This window comes from Tursiops truncatus, chromosome 2 (genome assembly GCF_011762595.2).
Source record: "Tursiops truncatus isolate mTurTru1 chromosome 2, mTurTru1.mat.Y, whole genome shotgun sequence".
Taxonomy (NCBI): domain Eukaryota; kingdom Metazoa; phylum Chordata; class Mammalia; order Artiodactyla; family Delphinidae; genus Tursiops; species Tursiops truncatus.
The window spans coordinates 91,622,822-91,642,920 of NC_047035.1; the positions used below are offsets into that span (position 1 = coordinate 91,622,822).

At 41.4% G+C, this 20,099-nt stretch overlaps 1 protein-coding gene across 22 annotated transcripts in view; it reads left to right on the forward strand.

Annotated features, from left to right (window-relative positions):
• GALK2 (galactokinase 2) overlaps positions 1-20,099 on the forward strand; it is a 136,503-nt gene that overhangs the window by 74,787 nt on the left and 41,617 nt on the right. For all 22 annotated transcript variants that reach the window (XM_033851658.2, XM_073800947.1, XM_073800958.1 and 19 more), the window contains 3 exons: positions 6,081-6,179; positions 7,661-7,813; positions 17,060-17,270. In XM_033851658.2, coding sequence (XP_033707549.1) covers positions 6,081-6,179; positions 7,661-7,813; positions 17,060-17,270 — 463 coding nt within the window. The remainder of the gene's footprint in view (positions 1-6,080; positions 6,180-7,660; positions 7,814-17,059; positions 17,271-20,099) is intronic.

The window sequence follows — 20,099 nt, forward strand, 5'->3', positions numbered from 1 at the left end:
CAATGGAATACTACCAGCAGTATGAAGGGATGAACTACAAATGACATGGATGGATCTCAGAAAGAATTATGCTGCCACAAAAGGCCATTAGGAAACTTTTAGAGGTGATGGATAGGTGTTCACTATCTTGTGGTGATGATTTGATGGGGTGATACATGTGTCAAGCTTATTAAAATTTATACTAAATATGTGTATGTCACTTCTACCACAAAAAAGCTGCTAAAAAATAATAGAGTTCAGGTACACACATCACCTCATTTTCCCTCATGTTAACAACTTATATATCCATAGTGCAATTTTCAAAACCAGGAAATTAACATTGATACAATACTATTAACTATACTATAGACCTCATTCAAACTTCGCCAGTTTTCCTCCTAATGTTCTTTTTCTGTTCCAGGATCTAATCCAGGATTCTACATTGCATTTAATGGTCTCTCCTTAAGCTTTTCCAATCTGTGGCAGTTCCTCATTCTTTGTCTTCCATGACCCTGATACTATGAAAAGTCCTGCTCAGTTATTTTGCAGTCAGTTATTTAGTACTTTCATATCTATCAATTTGGGTTTGTCAGATTTTTTTGTCATGATTAGATTGAGGTAATGCATTTTTTGGCAAGAATATCACAGAAGTGATGTGTCCTTCTTTATGCATTCTATCATGATGTTGATATATCTTATTACTAGTGATTTTAAACTTTATCATTTAGTTGAGTTGCTGCCTGATAGATTTCTCCACTATTTTTCCTTTTGTAATTCATAAGTGTCTTGGAATAATTTCTGTAACTGTTCTGTTTCTCTTCAAACTTTCATCCATTTATCCATTAGTGTATCTTGCCTGTAAGAATTGTTACTATGATGTTTGCCTAATAATTTTTTATTTATTGATTTTTTTAACATCTTTATTGGGGTATAATTGCTTTACAATGGTGTGTTAGTTTCTGCTGTATAACAAAGTGAATCAGCTATATGTATGCATATATTCCCATATCTCCTCCCTCTTGCATCTCCCTCCCTCCCACCCTCCCTACCCCAGCCCTCTAGGTGGTCACAAAGCGTGATTCGGTTTGTTCTGGAAGTTAACTTCCGATAGGCTTCTTTCCATACACTTTTGTTAATGTGTTTTCGACAGCTCCTTCTTATTCTCATGAAATCTCTTGATATTTTACATAATTCAAGTGTGTATGGAGTATTCAGTGTCTTTGCACGTCACTCTGCCTGATTATAACTCTTGGAGCACATTTTACGGTTCTATTTCCAGTGTCCGCAAGGATAGAAAGGGTGAGGCAGGCTCACATGTCTCCCTCACATCACCCAGAATGATAGGCATTCTCTGCTCCCGTTTACATCCCCTGCTATTAAGGCCCCTCCATTAATTGTTCTCTGAGTTCAGGTCATGCCATCCCTGGCTAAGGCTATGGGCCTAGCACTGATTTTTGCTTATTGTCGGAGGCATGCAAGTTTTTCCTTAAACAAGATTTGAAATTAGAAAAAAATCTTTTGTGTCTAGTTTCTTCACATCTCATAACAATTTAGGATTTGACCTTTTTGCTTTTAGTATGGGGGTGAAGGGATAGGGCCACTGGGGAGCCGCCTGTGGGCCTGCAGTTGAAGTTTATACTACAGGCATGTTTTGTTTGGCAGGCAGGGACTCCCCCCTCCACGCCTCTCCGCCCTGCCCACCTCCCCCCTCCCCCTGCCCCCCAATTTAGACTGGAATGCTTTATTTTTATTTATTTATTTTTTTTAAGATTTTTATTTATTTATTGGCTGCTTTGGGTCTTCATTGCTGCGCGTGGGCTCTCTCTAGTTGCGGTGAGCGGGGGCTACTCTTCATTGTGGTGCGCGCGCTTCTCACTGTGGTGGCTTCTCTTGTTGCGGAGCACAGGCTCTAGGCACGCAGGCTTCAGTAGCTGTGGCATGTGGGCTCAGTAGTTGTGGCTTGGGGGCTCTAGAGTGCAGGCTCAGCAGTTGTGGCGCACGGGCTTAGTTGCTCCGCGGCATGTGGGATCTTCCCGGACCAGGGCTTGAACCCGTGTCCCCTGCATTGGCAGGAGGGTTCTTAACCACTACACCACCAGGGAAGCCCTAGACTGGGATGCTTTAAATGGAACACACATTCTCCTGTTTGTCTCAAGCTGCATTACAGTTTATTGTTGAATTGGTTCTCTTAGGGACACCCAGAATCTTTTAAGTTCTCTCTTTCCCTGAACAGTTTAAAAAAAAAATTTTTTTTTTTTTTTGACTGCACCTCGAGGCTTGTGGGATCTTAGTTCCCCAAACAGGGATTGAACCCAGGGCCATGAGAGTGAAATCCTGGAATCCTAACCACTAGGGAACTCCCCCTGCACAGTTCAAAAAATGGTCCTGAGTTCCAGATTAATTAAACCTGTTTTTACATTTGGCTTGGGATTTAGCTACTTACTTGTATAAGTCAGATGATTCCTTATTCATTCTGTAAAAAGAATGAAATTTAAAGTTGTATACTTCATTAGAGTTTATGGGATGTTTTTATCTAATTCACTGGATAATCACAATAATCCCGTAGCCAGGGAGGTAGGTATTTTTCTCCATATTATGGATGGGAGGTAATATAGCCTGGTGATTAAGAGTGTGGGCTCTGGGGTTAGACAAGTGGAGTTTGAATTTCAGCTTTAGTAATTACTAGCCTAGTCTCAACTAATAAACCCACTCAGTTTCCTTGTCTGTAAAATGAGGAGGAGATACCTATCTTATAGGGTCATTGTGAGAAGTAAATGATTAATTCATATAAAGCAATTGGAACAATACCTGGCATATAGTAAGTAGTCAATAAATTCTAACTGTGAAAACTATTATTGTTATTAATAGTCTATGAAGAAATGGAAACTCAGAAAAGTTAAGCAATCTATCTAAGGTCACCTAGCTCGTTGGCAGGAGGGTTGGGGCTTTAATCAAGATTTGGAAGCTTCTGGTACTAGTTTCTTTCCTCTATATTTACCACTGAGTTCCTCATGCATTCCGGGGGGACTGTAAAATGAGTCATCCTTTCCTTCATCTTTCTTATCTTCATTTTCTTTTTGTTTCCTCCATTTACAACTCATGGTTATTGTCTGTCCAGTAATGAGATCCACATGTCAGAATTCAGCATGAGAGGTATCAGCAAAGTATAGGGATGTCTGCAGCCCTGCAGATGGACTCTCCTTGACACAGAGATGCTGGGGACTCCTGGGGTCCCTCTGAATTTCGTGGAGATAGGTAGTCTGGAAAAATTAACCTATTTCTGGTAAAGTATACCATTGTTGCCACGCATTCAGAGGCTTTTAAAAACAATAAGCATATACTTCTCGATGCCTTAGTTTCTTTCCTCTTAAGAGGGACAGTACTTAAATTTTGGTGATCTCATTTGTCATTTCACATTCCTGTGAGGTAGTGAAAAAAATAGGCTATGTTATTCGGTTATATTATTTGGCAGTGGGTAGGGGAGTAATAAAAGTCCAGTGTGAAAAGAACACAAACTTTGGAGTCAGGCAGATGAGGTTCAAATCCTGGCTTCTCCACTGTTTATGTCTCCAAGTCCCATTTTCCTCATCTGTATAATAAGGATAAGCAGAGAGTTGTTTGGAGGCCTAAAGGAGAGATAATGCCAGGTACTTAGCATGTAAGTATGACTGTTACTGCTGTTGTGGGGAGGTGACTTTTCACACTGGCCACTGTCACAGTTATGTAAGGACCCAGGTCTCCTCATTCCTCATGAATCGTGCATGGACTTCTTCTCCTGGGTATATTGTTTCTTTACATTTTAAAATCCAAGTGTTTTGACCTTTTGATTACTAATTTATTTTTAATGTGCCTATTATGGAAGATTGCTGGTTCTGGTGTGTTCATTAGGCCACGCACAATGCCCATTACGTCAAAATACCAAGCTTACCTCGTGTCATGAAGCAAAATTAATGTTAGTGAATCCAACAAGGAATATGACACTTACAGGATCTATCAAATGATGTTTGGGCAGCTATTCTCAGAAAGTGAAAGCAGCGGGTTGTTTTTGAGTATTTACTTTGTGCTCAGCATTGTGTGAGGTAGGGGACACAAAAGAAACAGCTATTTTATCTGTTTCTCACAGGACTGACAATTTTCTGGGGTAAATAGATGTGATTGAAACCTGACACTATTAAAGAGCAATAATGAACACTATGTGATTCAGTCTTATTAGTTAAGTGGGCTCTGGTCTGGGCACTGCATGGGCTCTCATAGACTGATGGATAAACACACAAGGAAGGCCACACTTAAAGCATGGTTTGGTAAATGAGCATAGAGTTATATACAGGGAGCACAGAAGAGGGATTATGTGGAGTGTGTGTGCCTTTGGGCGGTGGTGAGGGCTCCAAGGGAGAGGTGACACTTGGGTTAATCCTGATGACGAGTGGGGGATGCTGGAGAGAGGAGTACTGAGTGAGGAGGACAGGAAATCACAGTTTTAAAGGCACTGAGAGAGCCTGGGGGTGACGAGGAACAGCATTTTTCCAGTGGTCTGAGCCTAGGGTTTACGGGGTTAGTGGTGAGAGAGCAGGATGGAGGTGTGAGCAAGGGATAAGTCATTAGAGATGTTGTGTACCACAATGAGAAGTATGATCGTCAAGGCACTGGCAACCAAGCAAGCAAGAGATGATTATATCAGTGCTTCACAATGATCACTGTAGGGGAATCTTCCAGTAAAACAGGTAAGAAATAAAGGCTTGAATCAAGTCTTAGAAGAAAAAAAAAATGAATGAGTGAATGAATAGTAGGGTAAGTGGATTATACTGTTAGTGTTGTGAGGGTTTAGAGAAGCAGGATGCCGTAGTGGGAACAGTATTTGAGGAAGACTGTGTGATGGAGGAAGATTTGAGTGGACTTGCCCATAGTAGGTAGCCAATAAGCCAGATATTGGATGGCAATAGGATTTATATGAGAGAAGACAGGAAATAATACCAGGTTACATAAATGTGTGAGATGGTCATGGAGACAAATATAATTGGAAAAGAGTGGTAGATAATATGATTTCATGTGTAAATTGGTTGCACATTTTGGAAAGCTTTGAAATGCCAGGTTGAGGAATTTGAACTTATTTCTAGGAAATAAGAAGCCATAGAAGGAATAGGAGGCCATAGAAGATTCTTAAATAGATATTTTGACATTTTCAGTTTGGATTAGAAATGTGTTAATGTATTGGGCCTCTTCATCTTGATTGGAGGAAGGTGTGTCTGATGAGATGACACTAGTTCTGATTCTTACATTTAATGGAAAAGCCACAGAGGAAGCATTACTTTTGGACTGGAAAATAAGGTTGGATGACCTCACTTTGGCTGTGGGGAGACTGTGGAGTAGTCCACTGTTGGGAGACAAAGCTGAGGCAGAAATGAGTGAGTGCCCATATGAGATTTTTGGTGATGCCAGTCTAGAGAGGGAATGGAGCAAATACAGGAGACACTGCTTGCCCTGTGGAGTCTTTTAGGGAGAGCAAATACAGTCGGCCCTCCTTATATCTTCAGGTTCTGCATCTGCAGATTCAACCAACCATGGATCAGAAATATTCCAAAAAATAGTCCAGAAAGTTCCAAAAAGCAAAACTTGAATTCGCTGCACACTGGCAACTATTTACACGGCATTCACATTGTATTTACAACTATTTACGTAGTGTTTACATTGTATTAAGTACTATAAGTAATCTAGAGATTATCTAAAGTATATGAGAGGATGTGCATAGGTTATGTGCAAGTACTTTGACATATTATATAAGGAACTTGAGCATCCTCAGAGTTTGGTATCCCGTGGGGTCCTGGAACGAATCTCCTATGGGTACTGCGGGACGAGACTGTACACAACATGCACAGTCAATATCTCATTCCAACTCATAGCAGACATTAATTGATCTTTGTATGTTTTCCTATTGAGCTTAATGGTAGTCTTGGAGTTCTTGTTAACCCAATGCTGCAGGCAGCTACTATCAGTTGATCAGAGCTGCACTGGAATTCAAACCCATATGTCATGTCTGGAGTAGGAAATGAATGAGCAATAGATTATGATTTACTCACAGTGCAAATCAATTTTTACTTTTCCAGGTGGAACTTGCAGAAATCTGCGCCAAGAGTGAGCATTACACTGGCACTGAAGGAGGAGGGATGGACCAGTCCATATCATTTCTTGCAGAAGAAGGAACTGTAGGTGGCATTGAGCTATTTGGAAATATCCACCAGGGAATGTTCACCCAGAGAGGAAGGCCTTGAGATCCCCAGAGTGCTTTTTTTTCTGGGCAGCCTATTCTTTTAGGCTCTATTGTAGGATGGTATTTCTCAACTGCTTTGTAATTCAAGGCTATCACCAGTTCACTGACTCTGTTTCATGTTGATCACCTCTCCCTTAAGCTTCCAGAATCATACCTCAGGTGTCTAGGGTTTTTTTCCCCCCATCCTTCTAATTCATTGTTAGCATGCGATTTCTCAACTCCCTAGTTATTGGGACCTCTTTTCTCGCTCTTGTCCCAAATCATTTCGTCTCATGGCATTTTCATAATCTCCTGTTGGTTTTAAACCCAAATGTTAGTTCTCTTACCACATATATTCACTCGTCCTCTTTTTTGTAATTTACTCTATGGTATCATTTTTCTCTGCCAACATTTTTGGGGCTTTAGTGGTAGGGAAAAGAATGTTGACAGGAAGCCAGGAATGAATTCCTTAGCCAATACCACTTCCCCTTGGTTATCAACTCCCACAGACAGAGCAGAGGTTTTCATAGTTGCCATAAACTGACCATTTCCAAAATAGAAACAGACATTTCTTTAAAATCTTTCCTTAGTTTTCGATCAGATTCCTACAGGTTTGGCTATTTTCCAAGAATACCTGGATTTCTTCTTATTAAGAGTATTTGTTGTTGATTCCCCTAAGCCAAAGACAGGAGGCATGAGGAAATTTGGTTTAATGCTAAGAAAATACTCTGGGTCTTTTGGATGAGACCTGACAAGCAGACATGATGGCAAGAGTCCTGTTGTTAACATAAGTTAGCTGTAGAGTCTGAACAAAGTCCAAATTCTTTGGGCTTGCAAAGTACTTCATGATCTGACCCCTGCTTTACCTGCCCTTCGCTCAGTTCTATCCTCTCACCATGGCTCATCCCTCAAACACTAAGCTCCAGCTACATTGCAATACCCAAAACTCTATTAACACCTCATGTTATTTTTTGCCTGTGAACTTGCTTATACTCTTCCCTCTTCTTGACATCCTGTTTGGGTAAAGAAACCCTCTGTCTGTCCTACTTTCGCTCATCCTTTAAGTCTCAGTTTAGATTTCCCTTTTTTTCAGGGGCACCTACACTAGGCTATATCTGATCAGGTGCTACAACTGTGTTTCTATATAGTGCCCTGTGCTTTGCTACCCTTTTAACACCACCTGGCAGTGTATTTGACTACTTGACTGCCTTTCCCACTAGATTGTAATCTCTATGAGGGCAGGGACAGTGTCTGTCCCATTCATTCTTGTATCTTCAGTGCCTAGTACAGTGCCTGGAAGTCAGTAAATAATATTTGAATGAATAAATGGATGCATTTTGGGGAAAAATTTTTACTAAGGTAAATAAATGCGTAAATGGTTAAATATTTTCTGAATTCTAATACATTGTATCTCACCTGTCATTTTTTTCTCAATAGGCCAAGTTAATAGAATTTAGTCCTCTGAGGGCAACTGATGTGAAACTCCCAAGTGGAGCAGTGTTTGTGATTGCCAACAGTTGTGTGGAAATGAATAAAGCAGCAACTTCTCATTTCAATATCAGGGTGATGGAGTGTCGGCTGGCTGCAAAGGTATGAACTTGGCAAACTAGTGAAACTTGAAGTTTCACTAGGCTTCCTCCTGTTCTTTTTCTCTTTGTTCCCTATTATTTTGTCTGTTTCCCTAAAATTTAGGGCAACATTCTGACTGCAGCAATGTCCTAACTGAAGTTTTTTAATACAGAGAAATTTGATTTCAAACTCAGGAGATAAATAAACATATAGGTGTGCCTTGCAACCTCTAGCTATTTGGAAACTATGTGAACTTCACAGTTGAGTCTTCTAGGGTGGAAATGGGGAGAAGAGGACAGCTCAACTTATATCTGTGTAGTACAGGCCATGGGTTAGGTCCACGGGTGGAGAAAGATAGTTGGGGTGAATGATGGGAGGTGACCATAACTAATCTTGTTTCTTCGACAAAAGTGACGATAGCCTCAACCCTCAGTCCTCTCACATGCACCATTGGCCATCACTGTTCCTTCTAAAAATACAGGCTTGGTGTCTACTAGGGAAATGCACACCAGAAAGGAGTCTTGGCAGTTCTCTCTTCCACAGCTTAAAAGACACTTGCTAGTCTAGCCTTAAATCTACTTAGGAAGTATTCACTGAATACCTGTTGTACACTTAGCATGAAGATATACAAAAGGATACAGGACATAAGAATAGAGAGAGTAGAGAGTAAAGGTTAGGGGGATTTGAAATAGGAAATGGTTAGTATTTGATCAGGTGGTATGTAAACAGGTACTCTAAAAAGTGGCACAGAAATTAAATGTTATGTAAGATCTAGAATGGCACATGTTATGATTTAAAAGTTGGAGAGAACTGAGGCTGGGAGCTGGGGAGTAGAATCTTGGTCAGGAGCTCTACCATGCTTTCTCCCCGTCATCCTTCACATAGCAGATAGAATGATGGTTTACAAATTTAAATCTGATCAGGTAGTTCCCCTGCTTAACACCTTTCAAATACTTTACATTTCATTGGAATAAAGTCAAAAGTCCTTCTCACTTCCTGGAGAGAACTGCAGGATCCGATATGTGCCTCATCCTCTTCCTCTCTTAGCATCCCTCAGTCCCTTTACACTCTAGCCATGATGCTCATTCTCACCGCAGGGACTTGTACATGCCCAGAATGCTCTTGCTCCAGCCCTCTATGAAGTCTCAGCCTAAGTGTCCCTCAGAAAAGCCTTCCTTGACTTCCTTACTCCCAGACTAAGGTGAGGCTCTCTTTGTATTTCATAGCACTTGCACCTCTCAGGTATGATACTTATCACAGTTGTTTGATGTCTGTCTCTTCTTTCTGACTTGATTTTACCTGAGGGCCAAGACTGTCCATCTTGTTAACTCTTATATCCCTAAGGCCTGGTATAGTGCTTAGGCTGAAGTAGGCACAGGCAACACACAACATGTGTTGAATAAATGAAAAACTATTCCCTGGGTTACCTGCCCTGTCATATTTATTTTGCTCAATTTCACAGTTTTTTACAAGTGCATAGGGTGTGCCCAGCACTGAAGTAGATACCATGGAGCTGGGTAAGGTGTCGTTATCCCTTGGGCTGACCTACCACTTTGCCCCTTACTCCCATCCCCTGAAGTTGTGAAGTTAGGAATGGATGAGCCAGAAAATAAAAGTTTTTTTTTTTTCTGGAAAATTTTAGTGTTAAACATTTTTTTAAATCATGATTTAAGTGTTTTAAATATGTAATTTACTTATTCAGATAATTTCTAAAAATTCTATGAAAGAAATGTTTCAATATTAAACTCTTCTGATCAGTGCATATATGAGAAGAAGTAGTGCAGTAAACTTTTCAATGTCAAAGGCTTCAGTGAATGTTTTTCCCTCTTAGGGCAAACTTGTTCTTTCAGGAGATGGAAGAAATTAGTGTCTTATTTGTTTAAGGGCTTATTCTTGTTGACTTTTTATTTTGAGGTATATGAGTAAGTGCTGCCTTCCTGAGGAGACCTCAGACGTACACAACATTGTTTTCAGAGTTTTATCACGAAATTAGATATCATTTATGAGACTCATAGGTGAGCCAAAACAAGTATGAGATGTGTGAAATGGGTTCATATTGTAATGACGCTTTTCCAAAGATGCAAGAAGAAAATGAGAAATAAAATTGTGGTGCTGAAGCTCTGTAGTGAAAGTTGTCAGGCTGGGAGAGGGAGGTGTCTTTTGGGAGTGAACTAGAAAAAGGGCTTCTCTTTCTGGAGCAGTAGCTGAAAACCTTAATCCGCTGCAGAACTTTTTGTTCTTGAGGCTGTCTTCTGAGTTTAACTGTATAACTCCATGTGCATTTTAGAGGTACTTTGGTCAGTGAAATTGGCTTTTTACCACACACTCCTCCCACTTGATGTAGATAAAATACATTATTTTAAGTACTCTGAATTTTTCTCTCTTTTGAAATATGGAAGAAAGAAAATTGAAAGCCTTTATCAAGATGCAGAATGTTTTCTAAATCACGTTGCTGCAAATCATGAGAATCCAAGGTTATGTACAAAAGGGAAATAAAGATAAAACTGCTAATATAGGCTCTGCAGATAGATCTTGATGCCAAGAATATGCTCTTGCCTAGGGAATATAGGCTGGAATTCTGCTAAGCTTATTTTAATTACAGTATGGTGCCATTCTTCCGTTTTCAGCAATGTGTGAATGAATATAATTTTTGTTTGGAAATGGTCTCATTAAATCAGGAAATAAACTCTCGTAAAAAAAGTAAAGAAGCTTGTCTTAATCTGAATAAACTTGCTGCTTTCAGACAATAAAAATGAAGTGTTAGTGGAGAAATGACAGATCAGGATTTTTGTTTTGTTTTGTTTTGTTTTTTTGCGGTACGCGGGCCTCTCACTGTTGTGGCCTCTCCCGTTGCAGAGCACAGGCTCCGGACGCGCAGGCTCAGCGGCCATGGCTCACGGGCCCATCCTCCCGGACTGGGGCACGGACTCATGTCCCCTGCATCGGCAAGCGGACTCTCAACCACTGTGCCACCAGGGAAGCCCTGAGGATAGTTTTGAAAATGATTCTGATTAAGTAGAGCTCCACATGGAAAAATTGTAATAAATAACACTTACTTTTCCTCTCCTCCTATTTCCCCAAGGTACCTTTTTGAAAAATGAGTACCTTTTGTGTCTACTTAGCACAGGGAAGTACACTAAACCAATGAAGATGATTTTTCTTTGTTTTGCTTTAATGTTGGTAGTTTCTTCTGTTCTTGTCTCCTTTCTCTCCCTCTCTCTCTCTTCCTCCCTGCTCCTCTCTTTCTAACAGCTTCCCCAAACTAATTAATGCAGATTCATTAAAAGTCAGAGTCTTGCAGAGGCATTTGAACTAAAATTTAAAACATTTCAAGGCAAACACAATGGAGATTTATAATTATTATTTGCGTAAATGATTTTTTTTTGAATTTTATTTTACTGTTTTCTACAGCAGGTTCTTATTAGTTATCCATTTTATACATATTAGTGTATATATGTCAATCCCAGTCTCCCAGTTTATCCCACCACCAAATGAGTCTTTTAAGTGAAGCACATTTTTATGTTCTTAAATTAACAAAGTAGCCAGAGATCTTTAATGAGCACAAAGTTTTTCATATTTTATACATATTCAGTGGCTTAAGCTTTTCCAGAATTGGGGGACTTCCCTGGTGGCACAGTGGTTAGGAATCTGCCTGCCAATGCAGGAGAGAGATTTGGAGCCCTTGTCTGGGAGGATGCCAGATGCCACGGAGCAACAAACCCCGTGCGCCACAACTACTGAGCCTGTGCTCTAGAGCCTGTGAGCCACAACTACTGAAGCACGCGCGCCTAGAGCCCGTGCTCCGCAACAAGAGAAGCCACCACAATGAGAAGTCCATGCATCACAATGAAGAGTAGCCCCCGCTCGCCACAACTAGAAAAAGCCCAGGCATAGCAACGAAGACCCAATGCAGCCAAAAATAAACAAATTAAAAAAAATTTTTTTTCCAGAATTGCCTTATGTCTATAAAAAAGAGTATCCCTTAATTATATTGAGGGATAAAATGTGTGATGCTGATAATAAGTATTATGGGAAGTCAAAAAGGGAAGGGAAATTATGCTGTTGCATTTTGCATACCCTGAGCTTCTTGTGGCAACATGTGCAGCAATGAAGGAGAGGGTTTCATGTGGTCCTTTGACGCTTCAAGGAAAATTTACAGTGTGATTTTTTACAGAGCGTGTCTGGTTAGTGGCCAGCACTCATCCAGTTCTTTTTTTTTTTTTTTTAGCTCCTGCCACTTAGTGGTCAATATGGAGCTTATTCTTTGTCTGGTGAGGAGAAGTGGTATAATATTCTCAGGGCTTCTGCAGTTTTCTTGAATTTGAGTGGAGAAAAACCAAACACCCAGGAATGTAGCCAGTTTCACTCAGCCTATTGATTTAGTTGAGCTCACTCTGCCAGGATACTGGTGTGGAGTATCCCAGGACAGTGAGTCCTGGCTGCAGGGCAGAGCACACACACACTGGGGAATAGTGGAACCAGGTGTAGCAGGACCTTGAGTGCTGTGCTGAGGATCACCCAGGCTTGGTCCTGGAAGTGCAAATGTTAGCAAGGTATTCTAGAAATATTAAGCTGGCAGCAGGAACTTTTGTTTGGTTGAAGAGAAGTGGGTCTTAAAGTGTCAGGGGGGACGGGATAACAAGACAGGGATATGAAAGAATCTCTGACAGAACCTAGTAAAGGGTCAGGTATAAGGCTCTCTGTGATTGGGTGTCTGTCTTCCTTTTGGCTTAAATGCCATTACGTTGAGGAATGACCACCCTCCCCACTTCCATTATGTTAAATGCCCTTTTATATGCTCTTGCCACATCCTATATTTTTCCATTATAGTAGTTTATCACAAATGGAGTAAGTTCTTCACTATATAATTATTAATTGATGCCTGTCTCCTCGGGTTGACTCTGAGCTCCATGCAGTCAGGAGCCATGAGTGCTTCATACCCTGCAGTGAACATAAATGGCATGCAGACATGTGCAGGTAAAGGCTAAGTGTTGAGTCGAAAAGGGCTGTAGTTTTAAGCTGAAATGATGGGTGGAAAGCACTCATAGATATGGGGAAGGTAGGATGGAAGGTGATATGAAAGTGGGAGGTGATGATACTTCCCCATGGAATTTTCTTATAAGTGGTTAGAAATTTGAGGTTGGAATGTTTCACTTGGCTTGGACAATAGTCTTTCAACTATTTTGAGATAATAGTTGAAACCAAGGACTGAGTTCAGTTTGCTGAGGGAGAGAATGTGGCAAGAGAAGAGCAGAAGGCCGGGGTTTAAATTTGGGAGATGGCTTCAATAATAATGAAAGGAGAAAACTGAGTCATGGGTGGAAATGTAAGGACCAGAGAGGTGAGAGGGAAACCGGGAAAATTCAAGAGAATTTTGGAGAATGTGGAGAGTGGGGATGACCAGCACTGGGGAAGGTCAACATTGTGAATGTGTTCATGATGATTATGAGCGGAACATGGGCATGAAGTCACTGTGGAATGGGCATGAAGTCACTCCATGAAGTTGGAGGAGGGTGAGGGGGAGATAAGCCAAAAAAAAAAAAAAAAAAGTATCCACGATAAAAACAGTTATGTATGATCCCATTTATGTCAAACTGTATGTGTGTACGTGTGTAAGAAGTATGCATAAAAAATGTATCATAGGATATCAGTTGGGAGATTGGTGGTTATCTTATTGGGATGATTACAGGTGATTTCTTTTATACTTTGTAATTTTTTTAAACTTCAAATTGTTATGTGTTTCTTCAAATTTTAAAAATAAGCGTGGGTGATTTATAGAACCCAAACCAACAACAACACAGCTGCTTTTGTTGTGTGGAAAACAGCTTGTCAGAGAAGGGATTTGAAATTTTATCCTTTGCTGAGCTGGTGAGGAGAAAGACTTGACACTTTTCCGTTGACTTGTTAATACTGCAAAATGCAATGAGAACGTCAGAGAGAGGTGGGTTCTGACAGACAGCCTCCTGAGTTCGAGTCCATATGTTAGCACTCTCCTACCACACCCTCTTAATAGAAGCCCCAGAGACCCTCTCAGACTGAAGATGTCTTCTAGCTGCAGGAGAACGCTGAGTTTGCACATGAGAGAGCCTGGAAGTCTGGGGAGCTAACACCCTTGGAATCAGCCCTCAATCAATGGTGGATGAGAGTTAGAGGGTAAATATCTGAGCTTTCTTGTCTATGCGTAGGACACATCCGAGCTTTATACATACAGGTCCCAGAGGGTCCAGCAGGCCCCGCTTCACCTCTCACATCACTGCACTTCATCTTGGCTTCTCTTCCTGTCTCATTTAAGACTCCTCTACCAGCACTTCTCTGTATCTCCCTCTCCCCCTAAATTCTTGTCTCACGGCCTGCTTCTGAGAGAAACCAACCTAAGACAGGGTCCTAGCACTATTTATCTACATCTTTCCATGACTGTGGACAAAATATTCGTTGCCTGCTTTCTTGTCCACAGAGCATCAGCCAGGCTCAGGAACCTCCCAGGAATGGAATCGGAAATAAACACCTAATGTTTATAGTGGTGAAAAGAAAATGGTAGATGTTGACAAAGAATCGCTTTCTCGTATATCCCCACCCTGCTGCTGAGTGAGGAACTTGTCACAAAATGACCCATAGCCCTGACTCCTAGCCCTGCTTCACAAATGTGAAGTAGGGCCAGGCGACAGGGCTGTGAGCGGCAAATGCCCTCATGAAGTTCTGTCTTGGGCAACAGATCTTACCCACCCACTTCCCTCATCTGCAAGTCATCTTTCTGTTTCCTGGGCCAAATTTTAAAGGGCTTAAGCAGCTTTCTGATTTTACTCCTAAAATGTAGTGCACTACTCAGCGACTCATGGCTGTGCAGCTGTCATTGAGGGCTTGTGGTAGGTTTCATTCTTAATTGAAATACACACCCAATTGGCCACGTGGACCCTCCAGCTGAGAGCTAAGGGGCGGAACAGCAAACTGGGATATTGCTAGACTGAATGTTAGTGCCTCTGTTTGTGGAACAAAAGTGCATTGGGAGGCTGCCTTTGAAAACAGCTTTGTAGGCAGCAGGCAACCCTCGAAGACTTTCTCCCCACACAGTCCTGGGCCAGTTTCCTGGGATCAAGTGCCTGAGGCAAAGTGACTTGTTCACGTGAGGTCAGGGTTGGGAACTTGGAGATGGTGTTTACTGCAAGGTTCTTAGGAAGAGCTCATTCTCATCACTTGGGGGTCGTTCTTTGATTTTTTTTTCCATTTCCTTCTTATTTTAGAAGGAACCCCTCTATCAAAGTGTTTTAAATCACTGGAATGTTCACTTCTAACACAAAACTTAGTTTGTATTTAGAAACCATTTCTAAAACTTGAGTGGTGATTTGAGCTAAAATGAGTAGTGTGACATGGATATCAAGCATAGCCCATTGAGAATGTGGCCTTGGGGAAGCAAGAAAGAGGTACAGGACACGGGTTAAATTTCCAACTCTGTTCTTACTAGGTAGGTGACTTCGGGCAAGTCACTCTCATTTCTTAAATAGGGTAATAATACCTATCTCACAGAGCTGTCAAGGCTGAAAAGAAATAAAAAGCACGTTTAAATCACACAGCGCTATACAAGTGTGAATTATTTCTGTTAACTTCATTGTTTACCTCAGTTGGATTTGGATCTGTGTTTCGAGGAAGTGTAATTCTAGGAGATCATCCACTTCAGCTCTTTTTCTGTATAAAATAAATATATTGTATGTTTTTCTTTTGTTTTGTGTATGTCTATAAGTTTTCTGAAATTATTTTTGGAATACACTGGCATAGAGACCATGAATGAATGAGTTGAATGAATGAATGAGTTAGTCTATGGAGGTGTCAATCTAGCACTGCTGATAAACATTAAATGTGCTAAGCAAACAAGGTCAGAAGAAAGGTCTTAGCTTGTAGCCTTGCTTTAAAAATGGCACCATGGGGCTTCCCTGGTGGCGCAGTGGTTGAGAGTCCGCCTGCCGATGCAGGGGACACCGGTTCGTGCCCCGGTCCAGGAAGATCCCACATGCCGCGGAGCGGCTGGGTCCGTGAGCCATGGCCGCTGGGTCCGTGAGCCATGGCCGCTGAGCCTGCGCGTCCGGAGCCTGTGCTCCGCAGCGGGAGAGGCCACAACAGTGAGAGGCCCACGTACCGCAAAAAAAAAAAAAAAAAAAATGGCACCATGTTCTGTGAAATAACTGGACAGAAAAATGTAATTCTATTGTCTTTTTCACCAGTTCTGCCTTAAAATCATTAACTCCTTTCAAATGTATGAGCCAGAGTTTTAAAAAGAGGATTAATGAATATAAGAACTACTGTTATTAACATTCTTCAGAAGTGAGAGGCCTTAACCAAGTACAATGGTCTTTTGGTAAATCTGCTTCCTGTGAAAAAGAAAGAAAATCAAATCATCAGCATAATAGAAGAGTAAATCAGATGCACATTTCCCCTTCTTTTGTTTGCTTCTTTTTGCCATTTGTGCTGTCTGCACCTGCGGTCCTCACACCTGGGGAATGAATTTTGTAGACCTCAGGGTGAGAGATACCTTCACCGTTTTGATTGTTACCTGCTCCAAAGGGTAGTTTGGGAAAAATGAGGGACACACATTCTGGAGTGAGGTTCCCATGAGTGGACCAGGTTACAAAGGTTTGGTTTATATCTCACCCTCTGCAGTAGATTGAGGGGGTGCCTCAGGATGCAACTGGAAGCCAAACTCTTTTCTTGAGGGTGGAGAAACATACAGCTCTACTACCACCAATGACCTAATGCAGTGGTGTTTCGTAAGGTCACCAATGAGGTTTTCATTTAAAATCTGGGACTTGACTCCAAACGCCCAGATACTTAAATTCATTAGCCATTTCAAAGAGGCATGTTGTAAACAGGAAGTGCTCAAATGAAATCGGGCATGCAGTGCCCACCTCAGGACCCAGATCATGTGAGATTTGAATAGTTTTCTGTAGACTTTATAGAGAGTTGTGTATTGGGGATGAACTGAATAGGGACAAAAGGACAAAATTATTCAAAGAAATAGCCCTGAGGGAAAGTGGTGACAGGCAAAAAAATCAGTGGAGGATTAGTTTTTTTAGGAAAAATACTCAACTAGCCTGTGAGTGTCACACAAGCATGTTTAATTTCAAACATCTGAACCGAGCGTGCATTTTCAAGCAATGGTGGGAATTGTGGATAGGTTGAATGGAAACAAAAAAGCTTAAAGTTGAATCTGGCTCATTAAAATAGTGCATATCAATATCTGAAATGAAAACTGACCATTCTCTTGGTTTGAACTTGCAGCTGCTGGCTAAGCACAAATGCTTGCCATGGGAGGAAGTGTTGCGGCTGGAGGAGGTGCAGGCCAAGCTGGGGGTCAGTCTGGAAGAAATGTTGTTGATCACAGAAGATACCCTTCACTCTGAACCCTATAGCCCCGAGGAGATCTGCAGGTGTCTGGGAATTAGCCTGCAGGAACTCAAGACCCAAATCCTGAGTCCAAACACTCAAGACGGTGAGTCTGCTGGAGAAAATAAGGGCATGGGTTGTTTCCCCACTCACAGATGGAAAGTTTCCAATGTCCCTATGGATTATACTGATTTTGAAGCATGCTTGAAGGAATTTGGAGAACATATGTGTTTCGGCAAACTTAATTATCTAGATTCTTGGCTTCATTAAATTCATTCATTCATTTATTAACAAACATTTCCTGGTCTGCTATATGCCAGATTTTCTGGCGAGGCAAAGGTGAATAATACATACTTCCTGCCCTCAAGAAGTTCGTAATTCACCATTGTAATTCTCCCTCTCTGGCCTATGGCAACCACAGAATTACAGTGGGTAGGGTAAATTCACTGGCAGCGTCATGCACTTTTCCAAATGTGAGCCCAACTCAGTTTAGGGGTCAAAAACCAAAGTGATGATCTAATAATATTTTAAATGTACATTTATAGTTTATTTTGCTGTTAAAAATTTTTTTTTCTGTTGGGAAGCATCTTGTAGCACCTAGGATAAGTTATGTTACCTTCTTCGGTGAATTTCAACAACAAAGTATTTCTCACTAGAATTAAATCGGGATATTATACTAACAACCTCTCTGGTCTGAGTGTCCATGAGCAGCATATATGATCCTTGTCATGCAGTTGGTATACTTTGTTTCTAGTTCTGTGATTGCCTGTTTTGAAGGTAATGGATAATAGGACATGTACTTCATAGTGTTATGGAACGAATCGAGTCCTGCTGCTCTCTGCTTACAAAATCAATTATGTGCTCACAAATGCTGGTAGAAAGGAAAGGTGCCTTTAATCAGAATGCCGGCAATCTGGGGAAATGGTGGACTCAGCATCCCTCAAAAACCATCTCCGGGCTTCCCTGGTGGCGCAGTGGTTGAGAGTCCGCCTGCCGATGCAGGGGACACGGGTTCGTGCCCCAGTCCGGGAAGATCCCACGTGCCGTGGAGCGGCTGGGCCCGTGAGCCATGGCCGCTGAGCCTGCGCTTCCGGAGCCTGTGATCCGCAACGGGGGGAGGCCACAGCAGTGAGAGGCCCGCGTACCGCAAAACAAACAAACAAACAAGCAAACAAACAAAAAACATCTCCGAAGATTTTGCTAGGCCATGAAATCTTTTAAAGGGAAACAGAAAAGTAATCCCAGTTAATCATTGAGATGGGGGTCAGAGTTGTTGCCATCCCTCACCGCGTGCAGGCTTGTGTGCAGGCTTGTTGACCCCTCCTGATCTTCCTCTAGATGTTATCTTGTTCACACAGTTTGATCAGGAGATTACTGAAGGGGAAGCTAGGGAAGAGATCTGGTCATCTGCTAATTACTTATTCTTCATTTCTACTTTGATCGATGGAAAGAACCAAGTTAGGCAGGGTTTTGTGTGATTAAAAGATTTGAAAGGTGTGCTTGGGCCTGAGATGAGTAGAGCATGGGCCTGCCTGGTTTAAGAGTTAGTTACAATATAACTTTGCTAAAGTGACAAGAACAGGGGCTTCCTGCTGAGGGTGGTTTCCTGCAAAGAGCTGCTTACATATCCCCACTTATCAGAACATCATTCCATTTCTATGGGATTAGGGGTGAAGGTCTATCTTCTGTACCTTCTTCATTCTGACATAGGGTGCTGTATTCTCAGAGTGGAAGGTGTCATCATGGGTCTATAGCATCTCGTTGCTGACAATTTTAGTTGTCCGCTTACATATATAGGCAGAGCAAACCACAATTATTTTGATGCCCACAAAGATATATATTATTATGAGCAATAATGTTAATCCCGTTCTCTTGAGGCCAGTTCTTGGAATTGTGCTAGCGATAGACTCAGTACTGCTCAAGTTGGAGTAGCTTATGTCATGGCTACAGCTGGCCACCATGCAGTTAGCTGTTTTCTCTGGTGACAGTTGTAGTATCTGTGAAACAACTCAGGAATGTACATCAGACACTGAGTCTCTGACTCTATTGTCCTAGTCATTAACTTCTTGGTTTTGTAATGGGGGGGAGGAGGGTACTGCAGGGTTCTGCTCAGTTCCAATAGGATGTCAAAATATTGTGAAATATAAAGCAAATGGTTCTTTTTTTTTTCAAATTAATGTTTTTTATTGGAGTATACTTGATTTACAATGTTGTGTTAGTTTCTGCCGTACAGCAAAGCGAATCAGCCATACATATACATATGTCCACTCTCTTCTAGACTCCATTCCCATATAGGTCATTAGAGCACTGAATAGAGTTCCCTGGGCTATACAGTAGCTTCTCATTAGTTATCTTTTATATGTAATAGTGTGTATATGTCAATTCAAATGGTTCTTTTGTAGGGTGGGGTTTATGTCACTGAAGTGAAGTGAAAAAAAAAAAGAAATTTACAATTCAATAAGCTCCTCTTTTTCTCATCCTTTTTTTTTCATACCTACTTTTCTCATTATTATACTACTTACATAAAAAGATCTAGGTTAGAGCAGTGCTCATGACTGCTGTGGAACAACATTCTGGAACACCAAGAAGTCTTCACTGCTTAGGGTTGAAACTTGTGGCCCACTTAAGTGTGGAAGTTTTTTCTGTTTGCCTACTGTTTCCGGTAATATTGTATTTATACTGATAACATGAGAAACCTCAGATGGAGGCCAGGTAAGGGTTGGAGGTACAGGCTAGAACCTTGGAGTAGCTTCTCTTCTTAGAAGTAAAGGTTATCTATTTGTGAGACTTCATTGCTGGGGGCAGGGACATCTGGCTAAGATCCAACAGTCTCTTGAGGTGGAGTTCAGGGGTGGGAGCTTAGCACAAAGATCAGGGCCCCATGTCCATCCCATTGACTTCAGTTCTAAAACTGGTTTTTGAGTGCCTACAGTGG